This window comes from Bubalus bubalis, chromosome X, assembly GCF_019923935.1.
Source record: "Bubalus bubalis isolate 160015118507 breed Murrah chromosome X, NDDB_SH_1, whole genome shotgun sequence".
NCBI lineage: Eukaryota > Metazoa > Chordata > Mammalia > Artiodactyla > Bovidae > Bubalus > Bubalus bubalis.
Window position 1 is genome coordinate 66,626,327 of NC_059181.1, and position 20,704 is coordinate 66,647,030.

General features: G+C 36.7%; 1 protein-coding gene across 2 annotated transcripts in view; it reads right to left on the reverse strand.

Moving 5' to 3' along the window:
* Positions 1-12,234: 12,234 nt before the first annotated feature.
* Positions 12,235-20,704, reverse strand: part of ABCB7 (ATP binding cassette subfamily B member 7) — a 162,299-nt gene continuing 153,829 nt past the window's right edge. The window contains exons 16-17 of one of the 2 annotated variants that reach the window (XM_025276884.2): positions 13,897-13,909; positions 12,495-12,619 (exon numbers count right to left, since the gene is read on the reverse strand). In XM_025276884.2, the coding sequence (XP_025132669.1) occupies positions 12,615-12,619; positions 13,897-13,909 (18 nt within the window). In that variant the 3' untranslated portion in view covers positions 12,495-12,614. Of the gene's footprint in view, positions 12,620-13,896; positions 13,910-20,704 lie in introns of both variants that reach the window. The other variant, XM_006068268.3, reaches the window with a different exon arrangement.

Below are 20,704 nucleotides of genomic sequence, written 5' to 3' on the forward strand. Positions count from 1 at the left end.
GACTAGACGGACCTTTGTTGGCAAAGTAATCTCTGCTTTTCAATATACTATATAAGTTGGTCATAACTTTCCTTCCAAGGAGTAAGCATCTTTTAATTTCATGGCTGCAATCACCATCTGCAGTGATTTTGGAGCCTCAGAAAATAAAGTTTGACACTGTTTCCCCATCTATCTGCCATGAAGTGATGGGACCAGATGCCATGATCTTCGTTTTCTGAATGTTGAGCTTTAAGCCAACTTTTTCACTCTCCTCTTTCACTTTCACCAAGAGGCTCTTTAGTTCCTCTTCACTTTCTGCCATAAGGGTGGTGTCATCTGCATATCTGAGGTTACTGATATTTCCCCTGGAAATCTTGATTCCAGCTTGTGCTTCTTCCAGCCCAGCATTTCTCATGATGTACTCTGCGTATAAGTTAAATAAACAGGGGGACAATATACAGCCTTGATGTACTCCTTTTCCTATTTGGAACCAGTCTGTTGTTCCATGTCCAGTTCTAACTGTTGCTTCCTGACCTGCATATAGGTTTCTCAAGAGGCAGGTCAGGTGGTCTGGTATTCCCATCTCTTTCAGAATGTTCCACAGTTTATTGTGATCCACACACTCAAAGGCTTTGGCATAGTCAATAAAGCAGAAATAGATGTTTTTCTGGAAATCTCTTGCTTTTTCCTTAGGGAAACCAAAATCCTGTAGTGAAATATTATTTTTGAAAAGGACACTCAGCAACAAGTCTAGAAACCTGTTCTTTTCATTGAGTACTCTGCTTACAAAAGCCTTAACACCAGAGTTTTAACAGGAAGGGAAGTCAGTTGGGAGAACAACTGGCTCAACTAAGTACTCAATTAGTTAATTCCTAATTATTCTATAGCTGAAAATTTTATTCTCAGATTATCAATGCCTAAACTTTCTGCTTCCTTTGTGTATTGGACCTTTGGTCATTTTGTCATCCCCCCCCCCCCCATTATCACTAGGCTAAAGTGAGATAAAAGAAAGGATAAGCAACTGATTTTCATATGTTAATAAATCTGGTGGTAGATAGGAAATTGAAATGGGACTTAAATTTTTTTATGAATTTCATGTATTTATGACAATTCCTGACCACCCTGAGGTTCACTGTTCTAGTGGCAGTTATTTATTGTACAAATGAGTGATGTGTTGCATTAAAAGAAAAATAAACACAAGGTGGGAACATATAAGGCTAGAAAACCTATGAACTAAATTACAGGAGTCAAACATGGGAAAAAATCAGAAAATTTCAGGAGTGTGGCATATTTAGATACTGCCTTTTCAGGAAAAGTTTGATGAACTCTGGACTAAACCACCTGAGATTTCATCAAATTCTGATAATCTATATAACTGTGAGACTATTAATTTTGAAAGTATTAACTATAATTGCATCCTATTTTTAAACTTACAGATTCTAATTTATGTTGTGGCTTTTTTTATAGACAACCTGGCATATAATATTACTGGTGGGAGAAGGGTTTGTTTTTAATGTTTCATGAGTACTGTTAAAGGCAGCATCTGTAGAGGCTTTTTTTTTTGAAATATTTTTGATGCTTTATTATTATTATTTTTTATTTTTTAACTTTTCAATATTGTATTGGTTTTGCCATATATCAACATGAATCCGCCACAGGTATACACATGTTCCCCATCCTGAACCCTCCTCCCTCCCCGTACCATTCCTCTGGGTCGTCCCAGTGCACCAGCTGAAACATGTATAATATCATATATGAAACGAGTTGCCAGTCCAGGTTTGATGCATGATACTAGAGGTTTTTTTAAAAATATATATATCATCAATATTTTAAGTAGGTAAATGAACCTTTGGAAATAGCAGTTGAAGATTTGTATAACTGAGACCAGAAGAAAAACTGAGGCTACTGATTTCTTACTTCAATGCACCTCTTGAAATACAGAAGTAAAACACTAGCAATATACTACAGGGTCAGCATATGTACAAAACACATCTGTGTCATGAACCACACAACACAGGCTATAGTCAATACACTTATCCTGTATCCGTTATCAGTAACTTCCCATTTACACCCCCACCACAGTATCTCTCAGATCAGATCAGTCGCTCAGTCGTGTCCGACTCTTTGTGACCCCATGAATCGCAGCATGCCAGGCCTCCCTGTCCATCACCAACTCCCGGGGTTCACTCAGACTCACATCCATCGAGTCAGTGATGCCATCTAGCCATCTCATCCTCTGTCGTCCCCTTCTCCTCTTGCCCCCAATCCCTCCCAGCATCAGAATCTTTTCCAATGAGTCAACTCTTCGCATGAGGTGGCCAAAGTACTGGAGTTTCAGCTTTACCATCACCCCTTCCAAAGAAATCCCAGGGCTGATCTCCTTCTGAATGGACTGGTTGGATCTCCGTGCAGTCCAAGGGATTCTCAAGAGTCTTCTCCAACACCACAGTTCAAAAGCATCAATTCTTCGGTGCTCAGCCTTCTTCACAGTCCAACTCTCCTATCCATACATGACCACAGGAAAAACCATAGCCTTGACTAGACGGACCTTTGTTGGCAAAGTAATGTCTCTGCTTTTGAATATGCTGTCTAGGTTGGTCATAACTTTCCTTCCAAGGAGTAAGCGTCTTTTAATTTCATGGCTGCAGTCACCATCTGTAGTGATTTTGGAGCCCAGAAAAATAAAGTCTGACACTGTTTCCACTGTTTCCCCATCTATTTCCCATGAAGTGGTGGGACCGGATGCCATGATCTTCGTTTTCTGAATGTTGAGCTTTAAGCCAACTTTTTCACTCTCTACTTTCACTTTCATCAAGAGGTTTTTTAGTTCCTCTTCACTTTCTGCCATAAGGGTGGTGTCATCTGCATATCTGAGGTTATTGATATTTCTCCTGGCAATCTTGATTCCAGCTTCTTCCAGTCCAGCACTTCTTATGATGCACTCTGCATATAAGTTAAACAAACAGGGTGACAATATACAGCCTTGACAAACTCCTTTCCCGATTTGGAACCAGTCTGTTGTTCCATGTCCAGTTCTAACTGTTGCTTCCTGACCTGCATACAAATTTCTCAAGAGGCAGGTCAGGTGTTCTGGTATTCCCATCTCTTTCAGAATTTTCCACAGTTGATTGTGATCCCCACAGTCAAAGGCTTTGGCATAGTCAATAAAGCAGAAATAGATGCTTTTCTGGAACTCTCTTGCTTTTTCCGTGATCCAGCGGATGTTGGCAATTTGATCTCTGGTTCCTCTGCCTTTTCTAAAACCAGCTTGAACAACTATTAATCTACCTTCTATTTTTATAGATTTGCACGTTCTAAAATGAAAGCATACAATATGTGGGAAGCATCCATAAGTAACACGGATTTGTTCTTTTTTATGACAATAAAAATATTCCATGGTTTGGGTAGAAAATATTATATTTACCATTCATCAATTGGTGTATATTTGAGTTTTTACATTTTTTGTTGTTAGGAATGATGTTACTATGAATGCTCATGTATGAGTTTTTGTGTGAACATATATTTTCAATTCTCTTGGGTAATATATCTAGAAGTAGAACTTCTGGGTCATACAGTAACTCTGTTTAAGTTACTAAGGAACTGTCAGACTGTTTTCCATAGCAGCCACACCATTTTACATTCCTACTAGCAATGTATGCGAGTTTCAGTTTCTCCACATTTTTGCAACATTATTATTTTCTTTTTGATTATAGTCAGTGTGAAGTGGTATCTCTTTGTGGTTTTGATATGCATTTCTCTAATGACTATCTTTTCATGTTTTTATTAGACATTTGTATATCTTCTTTGGAAAATTTCTATCCAGCTCTTCTGCTCATTTTTAATTGGGTTATTGGATTTTTAAATTATTGAGTTGTAATTATATTCTTTATATATTCTGGATATAGCCGCTTATCAGATATGATTTGTAAATATTATGTCCCATTCTAATGGTAAGTTTCTTCATGGTATCATTTGAAGCACAAAAGTTGAGTTGTTGAGTTGCTGATTTGATGATGTTCAATTCATCTATTCTCTCTTATATTACTTGTGCTGTTTAGGTCTCATCTAAGAAACAATTGCTTAATCCAAGGTTATGAAGATATATTATGTTTTCTTCTAAGAGTTTCAGTTTTCTTACATTCAGGTTTATGAACTACTTTTGACTTAATTTTTATATATCTGTAAAGCAGTTTATGTTCATTGTTTTCCATGTGGATATCCAGTTGTTGAAGTTCCATTTGTTGAAGAGAATGTTCAGTCTTTATTGAATCATCTTGGCACCCTTTGTCAGAAATCAGTTGGCTGTAAATATAATGGTTTATTTCTGGACTCTCAGTTCTACTCCACTGATTTGTATTTCTAGCCTTAGGTCAGTACTATATACATCTTGATTACTGTAGCTTTGGAGTAAGTTTTACAATTTGGAAGTTGAGTCCTCTAGCTTTGTTTTTATTACCTAATTGCCCTGATTAGAACCTCCAGTGCAACAGTGAATAGAAGTGGAAAGACCAAACATTCTTGTCTCATTCCTATTGTTAGGAGGACAGCATTCAGTCTTTCACTATTAAGTATAATGTTAGCTGTTTTTCATAGTTGACGAAGTTTCCTTGAATGTCTAGTTTATCAAGCATTTTTGTCATGAGGGTATTGGATTTTGTCAAATGCTTTTTCTGCATCTAATGAGATGATCATATGGTTTTTGCTCTTTATTATGATGATGTATTACATTGATTTGTGGAAGTTTTATTAATCTCGTATGCTTAGGGTAACTCCCACTTGGCTAAGCTGTACAGTTGTTGGATTGTTTACCAGTATTTTTTGAGGATTTTAGTATCTATACACATAAGGGATATTGTTCTCTAGTTTTCTTGTGATGTCTTTTATTTCAGTATCAGGATGATATAAGTCTCACAGAATGAGTTCAAAATAATTCCCTCCTCTACTTTTTTTTGGGGGGTGGGGGGAGGTTTGTGAGGTATTGGTATTAATCTTTTCTTAACTCTCTGGCAGAATTCAGTGATGAAGCAATCTGGGCCTAGGCTTTTCGATTAGTTTTGGATTAGTAATTTAATCTCTTTACTGCTTATAAATCTATTCAGCTTGGCTATTTCTTCTTCAGTTTAAGAATTTGCCCATTTCCTCTAAGTTATCTACTTTGCTGTCATACAATTTTTCATAGTCTTTTACAGTCTTTTTATTTCTGTAAGATTAGTAGTGATATCCACTCTTTCATTTTTTTACTATTATGAATCTTCAGTATTTCTTACTGGTCAGTCTAGTTAACAATTGTGTTGATCTTTCCAAAGAACAAGTTTGTGATTTTGTTAATTTTCCCTATTAATTTTATATTATTTTTCATCTCCCTTTAGGTTGTTTGGTCTTCTTTTTCTAGTTTAAGGCAGAAGTTTATTGATTTGAGATGTTCCTTTTTTAAATATAGATATTTACAGCTATAAACTGATCTCTAACAAAAATTTTAGCTGCATCCCATGTTTTTATTGTGTTTTCATTTTCATTCATCTCCAAGTATTTTCTAATTTCCCTTTTAATTTTTTGACCCATATTTAAAGTGTCTGATTGCCTTCTGACGTCCCCAAGTTTTTTTTCCTTTATTACTGATTTCTAATATATAGTGGTCAGGGAACACTCTTTATATGATTTCAATCTTTTAAAACTTATTGAAGCTTGATTCATAAGACCATAAGCACAGCATATGGTCTATGAAGACTGTTCCATGTACACTTCAGCAAATTGCATTCTTCACTTTTATTTCCTTTTTGATCTTCTCTCTAGTTGTTCTATCCATTATTAAGTAGGGTCTTGAAATCTTCCACTATAATTGTTGAAATGTCTGTTTCTCCTTCTAAGTCTGTCAAGCTTTTGTTTCATCTATTTTGACAGGTTCTTAGGTGCATACATGTTTAAAATTGTTATATCTTCCTGACAGATTGAATCTTTAATCATTGTGAAATATCCATTTTTATCTTACAGTTCAGTTCAGTCACTCAGTCATGTCCAACTCTTTGTGACCCCATGGACTGCAGCACACCAGTCTTCCCAGTACATCACCAACTCCCGGAGTTTACTCAAACTCATGTCCATCGTGTCAGTGATGCCATACAACCATCTCATCCTGTTGTCCCCTTCTCTCATCTTCAATCTTTCCCAGCACCAGGGTCTTTTCCAATGAGTTGGTTCTTCGCATCAGGTGGCCAAAGTATTTTTATCTTTAATAACATTTATTTAAGGTTTATTCCATCTGATATTAGTATAGACACTCTAAAAAGTTTATGGTTGGTGCTTGCATGGTATATATATATATTTCCATCTTTTTATTTTTGGCTTGTTTGTATCTTTATGGAGTATTTCTCCTATAGACAGTATATTTGAACAAATTGGACTTATGGATGTGCTCTTGGAATGGAACTTGTTCATATGTAGAAGACATACTGCACTGAGCTCTAGTAAATTTATTTATTGTACTTCTCAACTTCATAATTTCTAGTTTTTTCCCCTATTTCTTTACTGACAAATCTTTGCTACATCCACCATCTGGGTCCTTTCTAAGGCAACGTTTATGGCCTGCTCCCTGCCCCCTCCTCCCTTGTGCAAATGGGTGACTTTGTTTTCTTTGCATAAAACTGGACATTTTATATAGTATCTTGTAATATCTGTGGATAATGATCCACCTCCTCTGGGGGACTGTTATCTGCTTGGTTATTTTCCCTGCAGTGTGCAGTCTGATATTATCTTTCTCTTTTAGTCTAGGCACCCAAGGGTTGCCCCTGGGTTGGCATAAAGCAATTAGTGGTCAGTAAGATTTTTACCCTTTACCATTGGATGTGTGTGTGCTTGGAGGGTGCTACCATAGTATATAGTTTACTTTTGACCTATGTTCAGCCAGGTACTAGTACTTGAAGGTTCCTTTTCTGTTCTGAGTGGGCACAGTCTTGGACATACAGTGTTTCAGATTGCCAGGAATGTGTGCAGTTTTATTTTTAAGCCTGCATTCCTAGGAGTCATATCTGGGTGAGAGCAACTTTTTGCTCAGTCAGTATTTTGTCTAGTTCCATGTGCCAGTCCATCTTCTCCCATGTGTTGATGGTCTGCACGTGTTGCAAAATACTTTTAAGTCTGTCCCATGTTCCATTCTGACTATCCTGAGTGAGTGCAGCCCAGCACATGCACTCAGACTTTTCAATTCTCAGAGTTGCTTGTGTTCCCAGGAGGCACTTCTGGGCTCCCTCTGGTTTAACTTCTGGCTGCTCTATGGATTTGCTTGCACCAGCTCCTCCTAGTAGCTCTCCACCAAGATCTCCATTGTTTTTGACAATGCCCTTAGGGATGGAGTTCTCCATGCATTGTTTCAATGAAGTCAGTACCCTCAGGTAGACCTGTGGAACTTTTTGTATTCATTGAATGCCTTCACCTTTGGAAAGAACCTCTGCATCAGTGAACCAGAGCTGGCAGCAGAGGGCCCTGAGTGAAACCACCACTCTATGAAAAGGCACCAGGACATGGTGGCAGTCCATGGTACTCTTGATTTTTCGCTCCTTGAGTGAAACCTATGAGTTAGCTGAGGTGGAAAAAATCAGGGTCCCAGTATTCTCAATCTGTGCATGGAGTGCTTCCACCCTAAGAGTGGGGGTTGGGTGGTAGAAAGGATCTCCAGTCCTCTTGCTTGTGCTTGCCTGGAATACATTTTTTGCAATACAGGGTTGGGAAAATGAGAAATGCAGGCAATTACCTTGCAGGGTAAAACGGTAGCCCTACAGTAGGAGTTGGGGAAAGAGGAGCCCTATCTCTCCCTAACATCTTCACCACACTTGAAAAGAATAGAGCACTGAGGGAAGAGCTTCTGTAACAAAGACCTGGTGAAGTGGAGAGTATGTGGGTAATTCCTCAACTGCCAGACTCTTGCTGTTCTTACTGAGACCTAATAAGTTTCTCAAATGAATGTTTCTCCATTTGCTTTATGCCCTTTGGATAATTTCTAGATACTTCAAATGATTTTTTTTTTAAATATTTTTTATCAGAAAAGCTGTTGTTTTGTTGAAGAGGGTCTACAGAACCCCTTACTTTACCATGCTGGATGTCTCAACCTCAATATATTTTTGAACATAACTTCTGGGTGGAAATGTGGTTCAGCAAAAAGCACTGAAGGTTGATGCTTTTGAATTGTGGTGTTGGAAAAGACTATTGAGTCCCTTGGACTGCAAGGAGAACAAACCAATCAATCCTAAAGGGAATCAACCCCGAATATTCATTGGAAAGACTGATGCTGAAGCTGAAGTTCCAATACTTTTTGGCCACCTGATGAGAAGAGCTGACTCATAAGAAAAAATCTTGATGCTGGGAAAGATTGAAGGCAGTAGGAGAAGGGGACAACAGAGGACAAGATGGTTGGATGGTATCACTGACTAAATGGACATGAGTTTGAGCAAACTCCGGGAGATGATGAAGGACAGGGAAACCTGGTGTGTGCAGTCCATGGGGTCACAAACAGTCGCACACAACTGAGCGACTGAACAACAACAACAACAACAACAACAACAAAGAAATGGACTGGATGTCAGGACTCAGAATTTTCATCAACTTGACTAATAGTAAGTTCAGCGACTTCTCCTGAAATACAGTTTCCTCATTTAAAGAATGAAGAAATTTTTATTAAAGGACCTCTAAATTCCTTCCAGCTCTAAAATCCAATGATATTATAAAACAGAAAGTCATCAGTGAAAAACATTCTAGTGTAGCTGTGTGAGAACAGGAAATATGCAAACAATCCATTGCCTTTGTTTTAAACCAAAAATGTTCCGATCTATTTCTAATTAAAGCTAGTACATTTCCAATTCTACCTAGCTAATCAAAATACTAAATTTAATGCATGGTTTGCAGTTAAGGCATTTTTCTACCCTAAAGGTTTCCTTCTTAGTCATTAGAACTGAGAAACTGGGGGCAATAGAAAGTTGCCTTTCACTGACTGGTCATTAAAAATATGACAGCTTAATGCTAAGTGAAAGCACTATAGTTTGCTACCATTTTGCCCATATTATGAGCACTGGAAACAATTACTTTCTCTTTGAGACAATTTCAAGTTTTCACTTTTTGCATGAGGCTCTAAGGCCATACTCCCAGAGTGTCTATTAAATCTGTACTTATTTGGAGCGTGTGAATAGCAAAATATTAATTCTCCCTATGCACTGCAGAAGAGTTGCTTCAATGGGACACCCATTTCGAGCCACAAAGACATAGTTTATTTAGTATTGATTATCTGCACAGATTGTTACAACAATAAATCTGTGGTAAATAAGCTTCCGCATTGAGTTATTTTATCTTAACCAATTTTAACCAGCTGATTTGACTTCATACTGTCATTTATTATACAGTTTACATTCAAAATCTATATACTCAAAGCAGGAGAGAAGGGACCTTTCTATAAGAAAGCTGCCTTTGTAAACATATTTAAATGCTTTCAACTACCAATACACAGAAGAATATCCTATGATGAAGTTACAAGGTAAGAGAATTATGAGTATCTACTGGTCAAAGTTGCATTTCCTGAAACATCCAGCAATAAAGAAGGATAGGAGCGAGATGGCAGTGTGTGCAAAGTGATCCAGAAATAAGGAATCATATTAATTTTAAATATGTTGCCTTTAAAAGCAAAACATATTTTTAAACTAACCATCTTCACAAACTGAGCTTTGTCAGCATCTAAGAGAAAAGGCAAAATATTTAACTAAAGGTATAGAAAAGGTTCAAACCCCTGCAGAGGAAAAGTAAATGCATATTTTGAGTTTATCCAAATGCTAAGGCCTCTTTCTGATTCTCAAAAGTGACCATCAGACTTGAACTGTTCAAAAATTTCCAAAGGAGCCCATCTCCTCACCAAAATATTTCTATGTTAAAACCTTCAGGAAGGCATCTGGCCCAGTTTTTATGATCCCAAATTACCTTGGTTTCAATGTAATCTTTGTAAACTGGGATTCCCTTAGGAAGATTTCAATCTTAAAAATAAAGGGATATTAAGAAGCAAAACCCTATCCCCTGCTCCATTTTCAGAATCCATATGCCAAAATTGTAGCTTATTCATCCCAAGACATTAAAAAAATATATTATTTTGTGACATTAACTTAGAAATTTGTACTTTTGTGTGGAATATTCTAATGTAAAACTAGTACATTATGATAAATGTCCCTTTCTTGGAACCTCCTCTGAGTGAATCATCCTAGGAAGCCTTTCTTTCATTTTATTTTTTATTTATTTATTTTTTATTATTATTTTTTTTAATTTTATTTTATTTTTAAATTTTACATAATTGTATTAGTTTTGCCAAATTTTTCTTTCATTTTAATTTGCCTATTATGTCAGTGTATAGAACCACCTTAACAAGATGGAGTTAAGAGAAAAAAATTTAAGACTTAGTTGTAGCCCCTAGAGTAACTGTATTTTTCAGGTAATTTAAGTTTGTATTAGCTGAAAATACTGGTTAATGACCACAGTGACCCAATGGTCTAGAGACCACCTCCAATCATATGAAAGTACTTTCAAATTTCTTAGTGGGGAAATTATCCCCACCCTAAAAACACTCCTGTCCTTCTTTGACTATATGTTTCCCATATCACAGAATCACTTACATTGAATACCACTATTCACATTCAAAATGAATATTACTAATGATTATTTCAATTTTACCTGCTTGATTATGCAAAAAAGTTAAATATTTTCTATCAGCAACATTAAAAATGTACAGAAGGAATTAACAGAAGCAGAATTTCTATCTAGACTAACCATTATTTCTAGTAATGCAGCTGGGTTATTCAAAGGACATGTTTTTTTGGCTGTTGTTCCTCAGAAAAGCAATCACATCCATGGTTTGAGAGTGAGAAATGTCCCAAACCTCCCCTCATATTGCAGCTGATTAAGCATCTCAGTGTTAATTTCAACTCCCAAAGCAAGATCCTACCACTTGCTCTGGTATCAAAGACTAACCATAACTACTAGCTTCAAGCTACTTTTCTAATCACCTTTATATAACAAAACTGGAGACTAGACTTAGATAAGCTTAGATATCTACCTACTAATGACAACAATATAAATCGGAAAAAAAAATTAGTCTCTTCCATGCCAAATTATCATTTAAAACACAATAAAACCACAGACCAATAAAATAAATATTTTAACACCTTTTCTGAGAAACAAAGCCTCATTATATACAGTTATGTTGCTGTTCATGAGATACACAAGTTTTTCAAGCTGAATGATTACTACCAAACAAATTAAAGCAAATTCAAGTTGGAAAAGGAAAGGAACTTTCTAAGTGAATACATACCAACATTTTATTAATTATTTCTAGCCAGTAAAACTTAATTATCTTGCTTGGGCTCCTCCTTGTTATTTCAAGCTTAAACTCATTAAACTACTGAAAAAGGAAGAGAAGATCTGGTAATAAAGTAATTCTGAAGTATCAACACAGATTAGAGGCTTGATCATCTAAATATTTTTGTAATCCTCTATTTGTCTAAAGGTTATTAATAATTGTTAGATTTTGCTTTATACACATGTGTGTATGCACACATCCCATTCGGTTGTTTCTTTGTATAACTTCAGATAGCAAAAGCAGTGCATTTAAGATGGAAACAGAAAACTCAATTAACATCCTAAGCTTTTTAGATCACTCCCAGTATAGTAAGTCTCAAATTATATCAAGGTTTGCAAGTCTTTAAAGAAAAATTATGAATTTTTGTCCAAAACAAAAGCTACATCTCATTTGGTGGAAAAATAAAATTCCCAGCACTACATGACGGTTACAATGCTGGTTAATGATGAACATTCTATATACCAACAATCAAGGTTTTTCCTCTTAAAGATATATGGTGGTAAATATTTCTAAAATTTTAAGTATTATTATTTATCATTCATGTATTTCAATGGAGAAAGAAAATCTACACTTTTTAAAAAAGAAATAGATACTTTTCATCTAAAGTGTCAGCATAAAGGAGGTTTGAAAAACTAGAAAAATTTGGAAGCCAATCTGATTTATCTGGTTATGGATATCAAATGACTGTCAGGCCTCAAAAATGGAAATGGGGTAAAGTCAAGTAGTAACAACAATTATGCTTTGACCACAACTAAGGCAGTAACAAGAAAATAATTAGGAGATAAATATAGATGCCACATCAAATAGATTGTGAAAGATGTAAAACTCAATTCCCTTTTCAAATAAATCTTATCTAAAAGAAGGACTATAGAAAATGGGAATGTCTGATTTTTAATAAAACAATTCTGCTTCAGTGCAAATGTGTAGTCAAGGTAAAAAGAGGAAGGAAGGAAGGAAAGAAAGGAGAGAGGGAGGGAGGGAGTGAGTAAGGGAAGGACGAAGGAAGAAAGGAAGAAAAGAAGAAAAGAAAATATTTCATGTGACTTAGCAGGAACAGTTTCCACAGCCTTTGACACTGTTGACAATTTCTTCTTGTAGTCTCTTCCTTTCTTCCTCTTTGGACACATTTTCTTTCTTTGCATCCCATTTGGGGTTATCATGGTTCTGCACACGGCTGCTCTGTGTATGCCACATTTCTGAATAGATACTGCTAGGGTTAGCAAGCAAATCATGGTGGGTACCACGTTCAGCTACCTTACCCTAATAAGCAAAAATAAAAGAAACATAGACAAAGTCATATAACTAGCATAATAATTGAAAACACATAATACTTTCCAAGTAAGAATTTTGAAAGACTGCATTCATTAAAATACTTTCCCCAATTTTTTAATTACAGTATATGTGGGAAAAATCAAGGTAGGAATGCCTTCATTACTGTTGAGCTATCAGTATGATAAAAAACCAAAAAGCTATGAAATTCTATATAACATAAAGTATTTCACTTAAAGAAAATACAGTCTGAATGTTTTATTTTTGATTTTGAAGAGCAGAAAAGGAAGGTGAAGATTTTCTAAAAGTGGTATTTTCTGTAATCAGTAAATCAAATTTAAATCAAAAGCACTGTTATACAGAGATTTAAAGGATTTAAAAATAATATGCCAAAACCCTATGTGTACTTTGAAATAAACAAGATTTCTCCATGATGTTTATTTCTTCCAGTAGCTATTTTTCTTAACAATAGCTATTAAACTTAACACTGCATAGGTTTTGGTATTGATGCCAAACTCTTATATCTACAATTAATTTGTCTCTTGAGAGATACTGTTAAACATACTGGAAGACAAAAGTAATTTTGTCACTTTCAGTGGTGTTCCTGGTGATACGACCCTTAAAAATATAACCTTAAGCTAAATAACTGAAATTTGTATGTGCCCACTTCTGAGTGGTTAATTTAAGCATCTCCTTGATTTCTGGCTGGAGAGTCTAAGAATTATTTTGCTCTGCTATTTGAATTCCTCTGGATCCTGTATGTAGTCCTCAATCCCAAGGTGTGTGGACAACTTCATTGGCATAAAAGTTCCCATGGTTACATATTTTATACTTTTTTATTTACCACTGTAAAAAAAAAACAAAATAAAATTATCAATGCACAGATACAGAAAATAAATTTATGGTTACTAAAGGGGACATGGAGGGGAAAAGGACAGTAGGAGTATGGAGTTAATAGATACAAACTACTATATATAAAATACATAAGCAAAAAGGATTTACTTAATAGCACAGGGACTTCCCTGGTGGCTCAGACAGTAAAGAATCCGCCAGTAGTGCACAAGACCCAGGTTCAATCCCTGGGTTGAGAAGATCCCCTGGAGAAGGGAATGGCTACCCACTCCAGTATTCTTGCCTGGAGAATTCCATGGACAGAGGAGCCTGGCAGGCTACATTCCATGGGGTCACAAAGAGTCAGACATGACTGAGCGACTAACACTTTCCTTTCACTCACAGAGAATTGTATTCAATATCTTATAGTAACTTACAATGGAATATAATCTGAAAAAAAAAAACAAAACCTGAATCACTAACACAACATTGTACATCAATTAAAAAAATCTTCTATGAAAGCTGCATCAAAAAGTATTAGAAAGAATGGGAACTATTTTTGCAGACAACTAATGAAATAAATTACAAAAATTTATCCTGTAGTAAAATTGTGTAGTTTAAATTATTTTTACTTGTATTAAAGCATAAATGTACATAGCTTAAAAATAATTGCAAAGCTGATAAATAGTACATTCTTTTGTCTCCGCCTTCTCTACCCTTGAATACCTCCTTCTTATCCCCCAATTTGTAGCTATTTATTCTGGCATTTACATACACAGATACATATTAATGAGATCCAACACTTTCAACTATTCCACTTTCCCATGCCTCAAATTCACTCTCCTAATAATATTGGTTGTATAATAAATGTTATTTAATATACAATGTTTGCTTTATCATAACTATGTAAGTATTACCTGTTGTCAGGTACTAGGACTTTATATATATTTTCTCCTAATTTCTTATTCTTCCTGGACTTAGTAATTGCCTTGTTTTTCCATTTGCTTAGTTTTCTATGTCACTGCTGCTGCTGCTGCTAAGTCCCTTCAGTCGTGTCCGACTCTGTGTGACCCCATAGGCGGCAGCGCACCAGGCTCCCCCGTCCCTGGGATTCTCCAGGCAAGAACACTGGAGTGGGTTGCCATTTCCTTCTCCAATGCATGAAAGTGAAAAGTGAAAATGAAGTCGCTCAGTCGTGTCAGACTCTTAGCGACCCCATGGACTGCAGCCTACCAGGCTCCTCCGTCTGTGGGATTTTCCAGGCAAGAGTACTGGAGTGGGATGCCATTGCCTTCTCCGTTCTACGTCACTAATTCACTCTAAACTTTAAGTCTGCCTGAACAGTGTTTTTCTCATTATCGACTATGTTATGTAATCTATTATTTAGCACCCCCACTGGAAGATATTTCTCTCACAGCTTTTAAGCTGTTTTCCTTATCCTCAATTCTGAAATTTTATAATTTGTGTATTCTTTTTCCTCCTTCTGTTTATTGTGGTGGGTACTTGCTAGGCCCTTTTAATCTGAAAACTTATGCTCTGAAGTTCTGGACATTTGGGGGATATTAGTCTTTGGTTATATTCTTCCTTTTTCTGACTCCCTTTTGCTAGAACCACCACTAGTCAAATGTTGGACCTCTTAGACTAATTTTCTTGTTTTCAAATCTTTCCTCTATTTTCTCTCTTTCTGTTTTACTCTTTAGAAATTTCCTTGACTTTATTTCAGCAATGACAGTTTTGATTTCCAAAATCTCTTGTTCTCCAATTGTTTCTTATTTATTTACCACCCCATTTCAAATTTGAAATGATGCAAGAATGGTAAAAATAAACACCTATATATGCTTCTCCTGGGTTAGCAACTGTTACTTTTTCCACATTTGCTTTCTCTCACTTGATCCTATCTCTAAATTTATACTACTTTTTGCTAAATTATTTAAGAATGAATTGTGGATATCATAACATTTCACCCCTAAGTATTTCATTAGCATGTATCTCCTGAAAGGGCTTCCCAGGTGGCACTAGTGGTAAAGAATCCGCCTGCCAATGCAGGAGATGAAAGGTTTGATCCTTGGGTTGGGAAGATCCCCTGAAGAAGGAAATGGCAACCTGCTCCAGTATTCTTGCCTGGAAAATTCCATGGACAGAGAAGCCTGGCAGGCTGCAGTCCATGGGGTCACAAAAAGTTGGACATGACTGAGCATGTACACACACACACCTGAAAACAAGGACATTCTCCTATATGACTGGAATACAACTATATCACATCCAAGAAATTCATCTAATTTATAGTCCATATTCAGATTTTACCAATGATCCCAATAATATTATATATATATATATATTTTTTTTTTCCCATCCAGGATTCAATCAGGATCAACATGTTGAATTTGTAAGTTTTCTAGTCTGTGTGAGTGACAATAACATTTCTAAAATATCCAGGCTTATTTTCTAAAAATGCACTTCAAGTTGTATTTCTCTAGTTTTTCCTGATTCTTAGATCTAGGCTAAACATTGTTGCTGAAATACAATATAGGTGATGATATGTCCTCAGTGTATCATATTAGGAGATATATGATATCAGTTTCCTCCATAATGAATGATATTAAGTGATCATTTCTTTAAGGCAGTGTCTACCAGATTTCTCTATTTTAAAGGTATTTTTTTCTTTGTAATAGAAAAGTAATCTATGGGTTAAGTGACTATTCTATTCCCCAATAGTTTTTCACCATATGGTTTTAGCCAACGATGATATTTACCTAAATCTTTTACCATAATGGTGGCTGTAAAATTATTTTCTAAACGTACCATTCCTTACATGTGTGTGTTAACATTCTTTTTTTTTTTTTTTAATGCGTTACAATTACCATACAGTATTGGGTGGGATGGAGGGCCTTGAAGGAGAGGATATATGTATCAGATCAGACCAGTCGATCAGTCGTGTCCGACTCTTTGCGACCCCATGAATCACAGCACGCCAGGCCTCCCTGTCCATCACCAACTCCCGGAGTTCACTCAGACTCACGTCCATCGAGTCAGTGATGCCATCCAGCCATCTCATTCTCTGTCTTCCCCTTCTCCTCTTGCCCCCAATCCCTTCCAGCATCAGAATCTTTTCCAATGAGTCAACTCTTCGCATCAGGTGGCCAAAGTAGGGAGTTTCAGCTTTAGCATCATTCCTTCCAAAGAAATCCCAGGGCTGATCTCCTTCAGAATGGACTGGTTGGATCTCCTTGCAGTCCAAGAGACTCTCAAGAGTCTTCTCCAACACCACAGTTCAAAAGCATCAATTCTTTGGTGCTCAGCCTTCTTCACAGTCCAACTCTCACATCCATACATGACCACTGGAAAAACCAGAGCCTTGACTAGACGAACCTTTGTTGGCAAAGTAATGTCTCTGCTTTTCAATATGCTATCTAGGTTGGTCATAACTTTCCTTCCAAGGAGTAAGCGCCTTTTAATTTCATGGCTGCAGTCCCCATCTGCAGTGATTTTGGAGCCCAGAAAAATAAAGTCTGACACTGTTTCCACTGTTTCCCCATCTATTTCCCATGAAGTGATGGGACCGGATGCCATGATCTTCGTTTTCTGAATGTTGAGCTTTAAGCCAACTTTTTCACTCTCCACTTTCACTTCCATCAAGAGGCTTTTTAGTTCCTCTTCACTTTCTGCCATAAGGATGGTGTCATCTGCATATCTGAGGTTATTGATATTTCTCCCAGCAATCTTGATTCCAGCTTGTGTTTCTTCCAGTTCAGCGTTTCTCATGATGTACTCTGCATCTAAGTTAAATAAACAGGGTGACAATATACAGCCTTGATGTACTCCTTTTCCTATTTGGAACCAGTCTGTTGTTCCATGTCCAGTTCTAACTGTTGCTTCCTGACCTGCATACAAATTTCTCAACAGGCAGATCAGGTGGTCTGGTATTCCCATCTCTTTCAGAATTTTCCACAGTTTCTTGTGATCCACACAGTCAAAGGCTTTGGCATAGTCAATAAAGCAGAAATAGATGTTTTTTCTGGAACTCTCTTGCTTTTTCCATGATCCAGCGGATGTTGGCAATTTGATCTCTGATTCCTCTGCCTTTTCTAAAAGCAGATTGAACATCAGGAAGTTCATGGTTCACATATTGCTGAAGCCTGGCTTGGAGAATTTTGAGCATTACTTTACTAGCATGTAAGATGAGTGCAACTGTGTGGTAGTTTGAGCATTCTTTGGCATTGCCTTTTTTTTGGAATTGGAATGAAAACTGACCTTTTCCAGTCCTGTGGCCACTGCTGAGTTTTCCAAATGTGCTGGCATATTGAGTGCAGCACTTTCACAGCATCATCTTTCAGGATTTGGAATAGCTCAACTGGAATTCCATCACTTCCACTAGCTTTGTTCGTAGTGATCCTTTCTAAGGCCCACGTGACTTCACATTCTAGAATGTCTTGCTCTAGGTCAGTGATCACACCATCGTGATTATCTGGGTTGTGAAGATCTTTTTTTGTACAGTTTTTCTGTGTATTCTTGTCATCTCTTCTTAGTACCTTCTGCTTCTGTTAGGTCCATACCATTTCTGTCCTTTATCGAGCCCACCTTTGCATGAAATGTTCCTTTGGTATCTCTGATTTTCTTGAAGAGATCCCTAGTCTTTCCCATTCTGTTGTTTTCCTCTATTTCTTTGCATTGATTGCTGAAGAAGGCTTTCTTTTTTTTTTTTTTTAATTTTATTTTATTTTTAAACTTTACATAACTGTACTAGTTTTGCCAAATATCAAAATGAATCTGCCACAGGTATACATGTGTTCCCCATCCCGAACCCCCCTCCCTCCTCCCTCCCCATTCCATCCCTCTGGGTCGTCCCAGTGCACCAGCCCCAAGCATCCAGTATCGTGCATCGAACCTGGACTGGCAACCCGTTTCATACATGATATTTTACATGTTTCAATGCCATTCTCCCAAATCTTCCCACCCTCTCCCTCTCTCACAGAGTCCATAAGACTGTTCTATACATCAGTGTCTCTTTTGCTGTCTCGTACACAGGGTTATTGTTACCATCTTTCTAAATTCCATATATATGCGTTAGTATACTGTATTGGTGTTTTTCTTTCTGGCTTACTTCACTCTGGATAATAGGTTCCAGTTTCATCCACCTCATTAGAACTGATTCAAATGTATTCTTTTTAATGGCTGAATAATACTCCATTGTGCGTATGTACCACCGCTTTCTTATCCATTCATCTGCTGATGGACATCTAGGTTGCTTCCATGTCCTGGCTATTATAAACAGTGCTGCGATGAACATTGGGGTACACGTGTCTCTTTCCCTTCTGGTTTCCTCAGTGTGTATGCCCAGCAGTGGGATTGCTGGATCATAAGGCAGGTCTATTTCCAGTTTTTTAAGGAATCTTCACACTGTTCTCCATAGTGGCTGTACTAGTTTGCATTCCCACCAACAGTGTAAGAGGGTTCCCTTTTCTCCACACCCTCTCCAGTATTTATTACTTGTAGGCTTTTGGATCGCAGCCATTCTGACTGGTGTGAAATGGTACCTCATAGTGGTTTTGATTTGCATTTCTCTGATAATGAGTGATGTTGAGCATCTTTTCATGTGTTTGTGAGCCATCTGTATGTCTTCTTTGGAGAAATGTCTATTTAGTTCTTTGGCCCATTTTTTGATTGGGTCATTTATTTTTCTGGAGTTGAGCTGTAGGAGTTGCTTGTATATTCTCGAGATTAGTTGTTTGTCAGTTGCTTCATTTGCTATTATCTTCTCCCATTCTGAAGGCTGTCTTTTCACCTTGCTAATAGTTTCCTTTGATGTGCAGAAGCTTTTAAGGTTAATTAGGTCCCATTTGTTTATTTTTGCTTTTATTTCCAATATTCTGGGAGGTGGGTCATAGAGGATCCTGCTGTGATGTATGTCAGAGAGTGTTTTGCCTATGTTCTCCTCTTCTTGCTATTCTTTGGAACTCTGCAGTCAGATATTTATATCTTTCCTTTTCTCCTTTGCCTTTCACTTCTCTTCTTTTCACAGCTATTTGTAAGGCCTCCCCAGACAGCCATTTAGCCTTTTTGCATTTCTTTTCCAAGGGGATGGTCTTGTTCCCTGTCTCCTGTACAATGTCACGAGCCTCATTCCATAGTTCATCAGGCACTCTATCTATCCAATCTAGGATATATGTATACATACAGCTAATTCACTTTGTTGTACAACTTTGTAAAGCAACTACACCCCAATTAAAACAAAAGAAAGCATACAATGTAAGTTTTAGATGTATAACACAGTGATTGTTTTTATATATTATGAAATGATCACCCAAGTTCAGTTACCATCTGTCAGCATACAAAGTTATTATTGACTATATTCCTTATGTGTAAATTACGTCCCTATGACTTAGTTTGTACCTCTTAATACCCTTCACCTATTACATCTATCTCCCCACTCTCTCCCCTCTGGCAATCACCAGTGTGTTCTCTGTATCTATGGGTCTGTTTCTGTTGTTTGTTCATTTGCTCAGTTTTTTTTAGACTCCACATATGAGTAAAATCATATGGTATATATTTTTCTCTGATGTATTTTCATTTGGCTTGGCATAATACACTCCAGGTCCATTAATGTTGTTGTAAGTGGCAAGATTTCATTTTTAAAGAAGAGCTTTCCCTAAGCATTACTATAGAATTATAGATTTTCTTTTTATTCAGTGTGTTGTAATTCACAAGTATCATTTTTTTTAATGTTCATATTATCCCACATTTGGCCAATGGGAATCCACTCAAAATGCTCCTTGATTCTTTTTTGTTGAGGAACAGCATTTTGTGTAAGATCTAGGTGCTAGTTATACTCATTACTTCTGGGATTTCATTGCTTCTAGACCTTTTCTTTCCCTGAACAGAGTTAGGAACTTTTTTTTCATCATAAACTAATATTGATAATTCTGTTCCAATATAACATCAAAAGGTTCTTCCTCCCGTTCTCCTATTCCATATCTCTATCTTTCTTCTCACAAATAAGACCTTTATTTCTCAACAACATCAATATATTAACTCATATGCTCAGTCTTATGATATACAGAAAACAGTTTCAAAATAGCTACTCCCATACTACCAACAACAAACTTACTAAGTTCAAATCTGAGTTATCTTTATCCTTATATTCTACTAAGGCTAAAAAATAAGAGTAATGTGTGCAAAAGTTATTATTTGGGTTAGTTCTGCATTCTCTTTTTCTTCTGCATGGTTATGTTATCAATTCTTTATGCA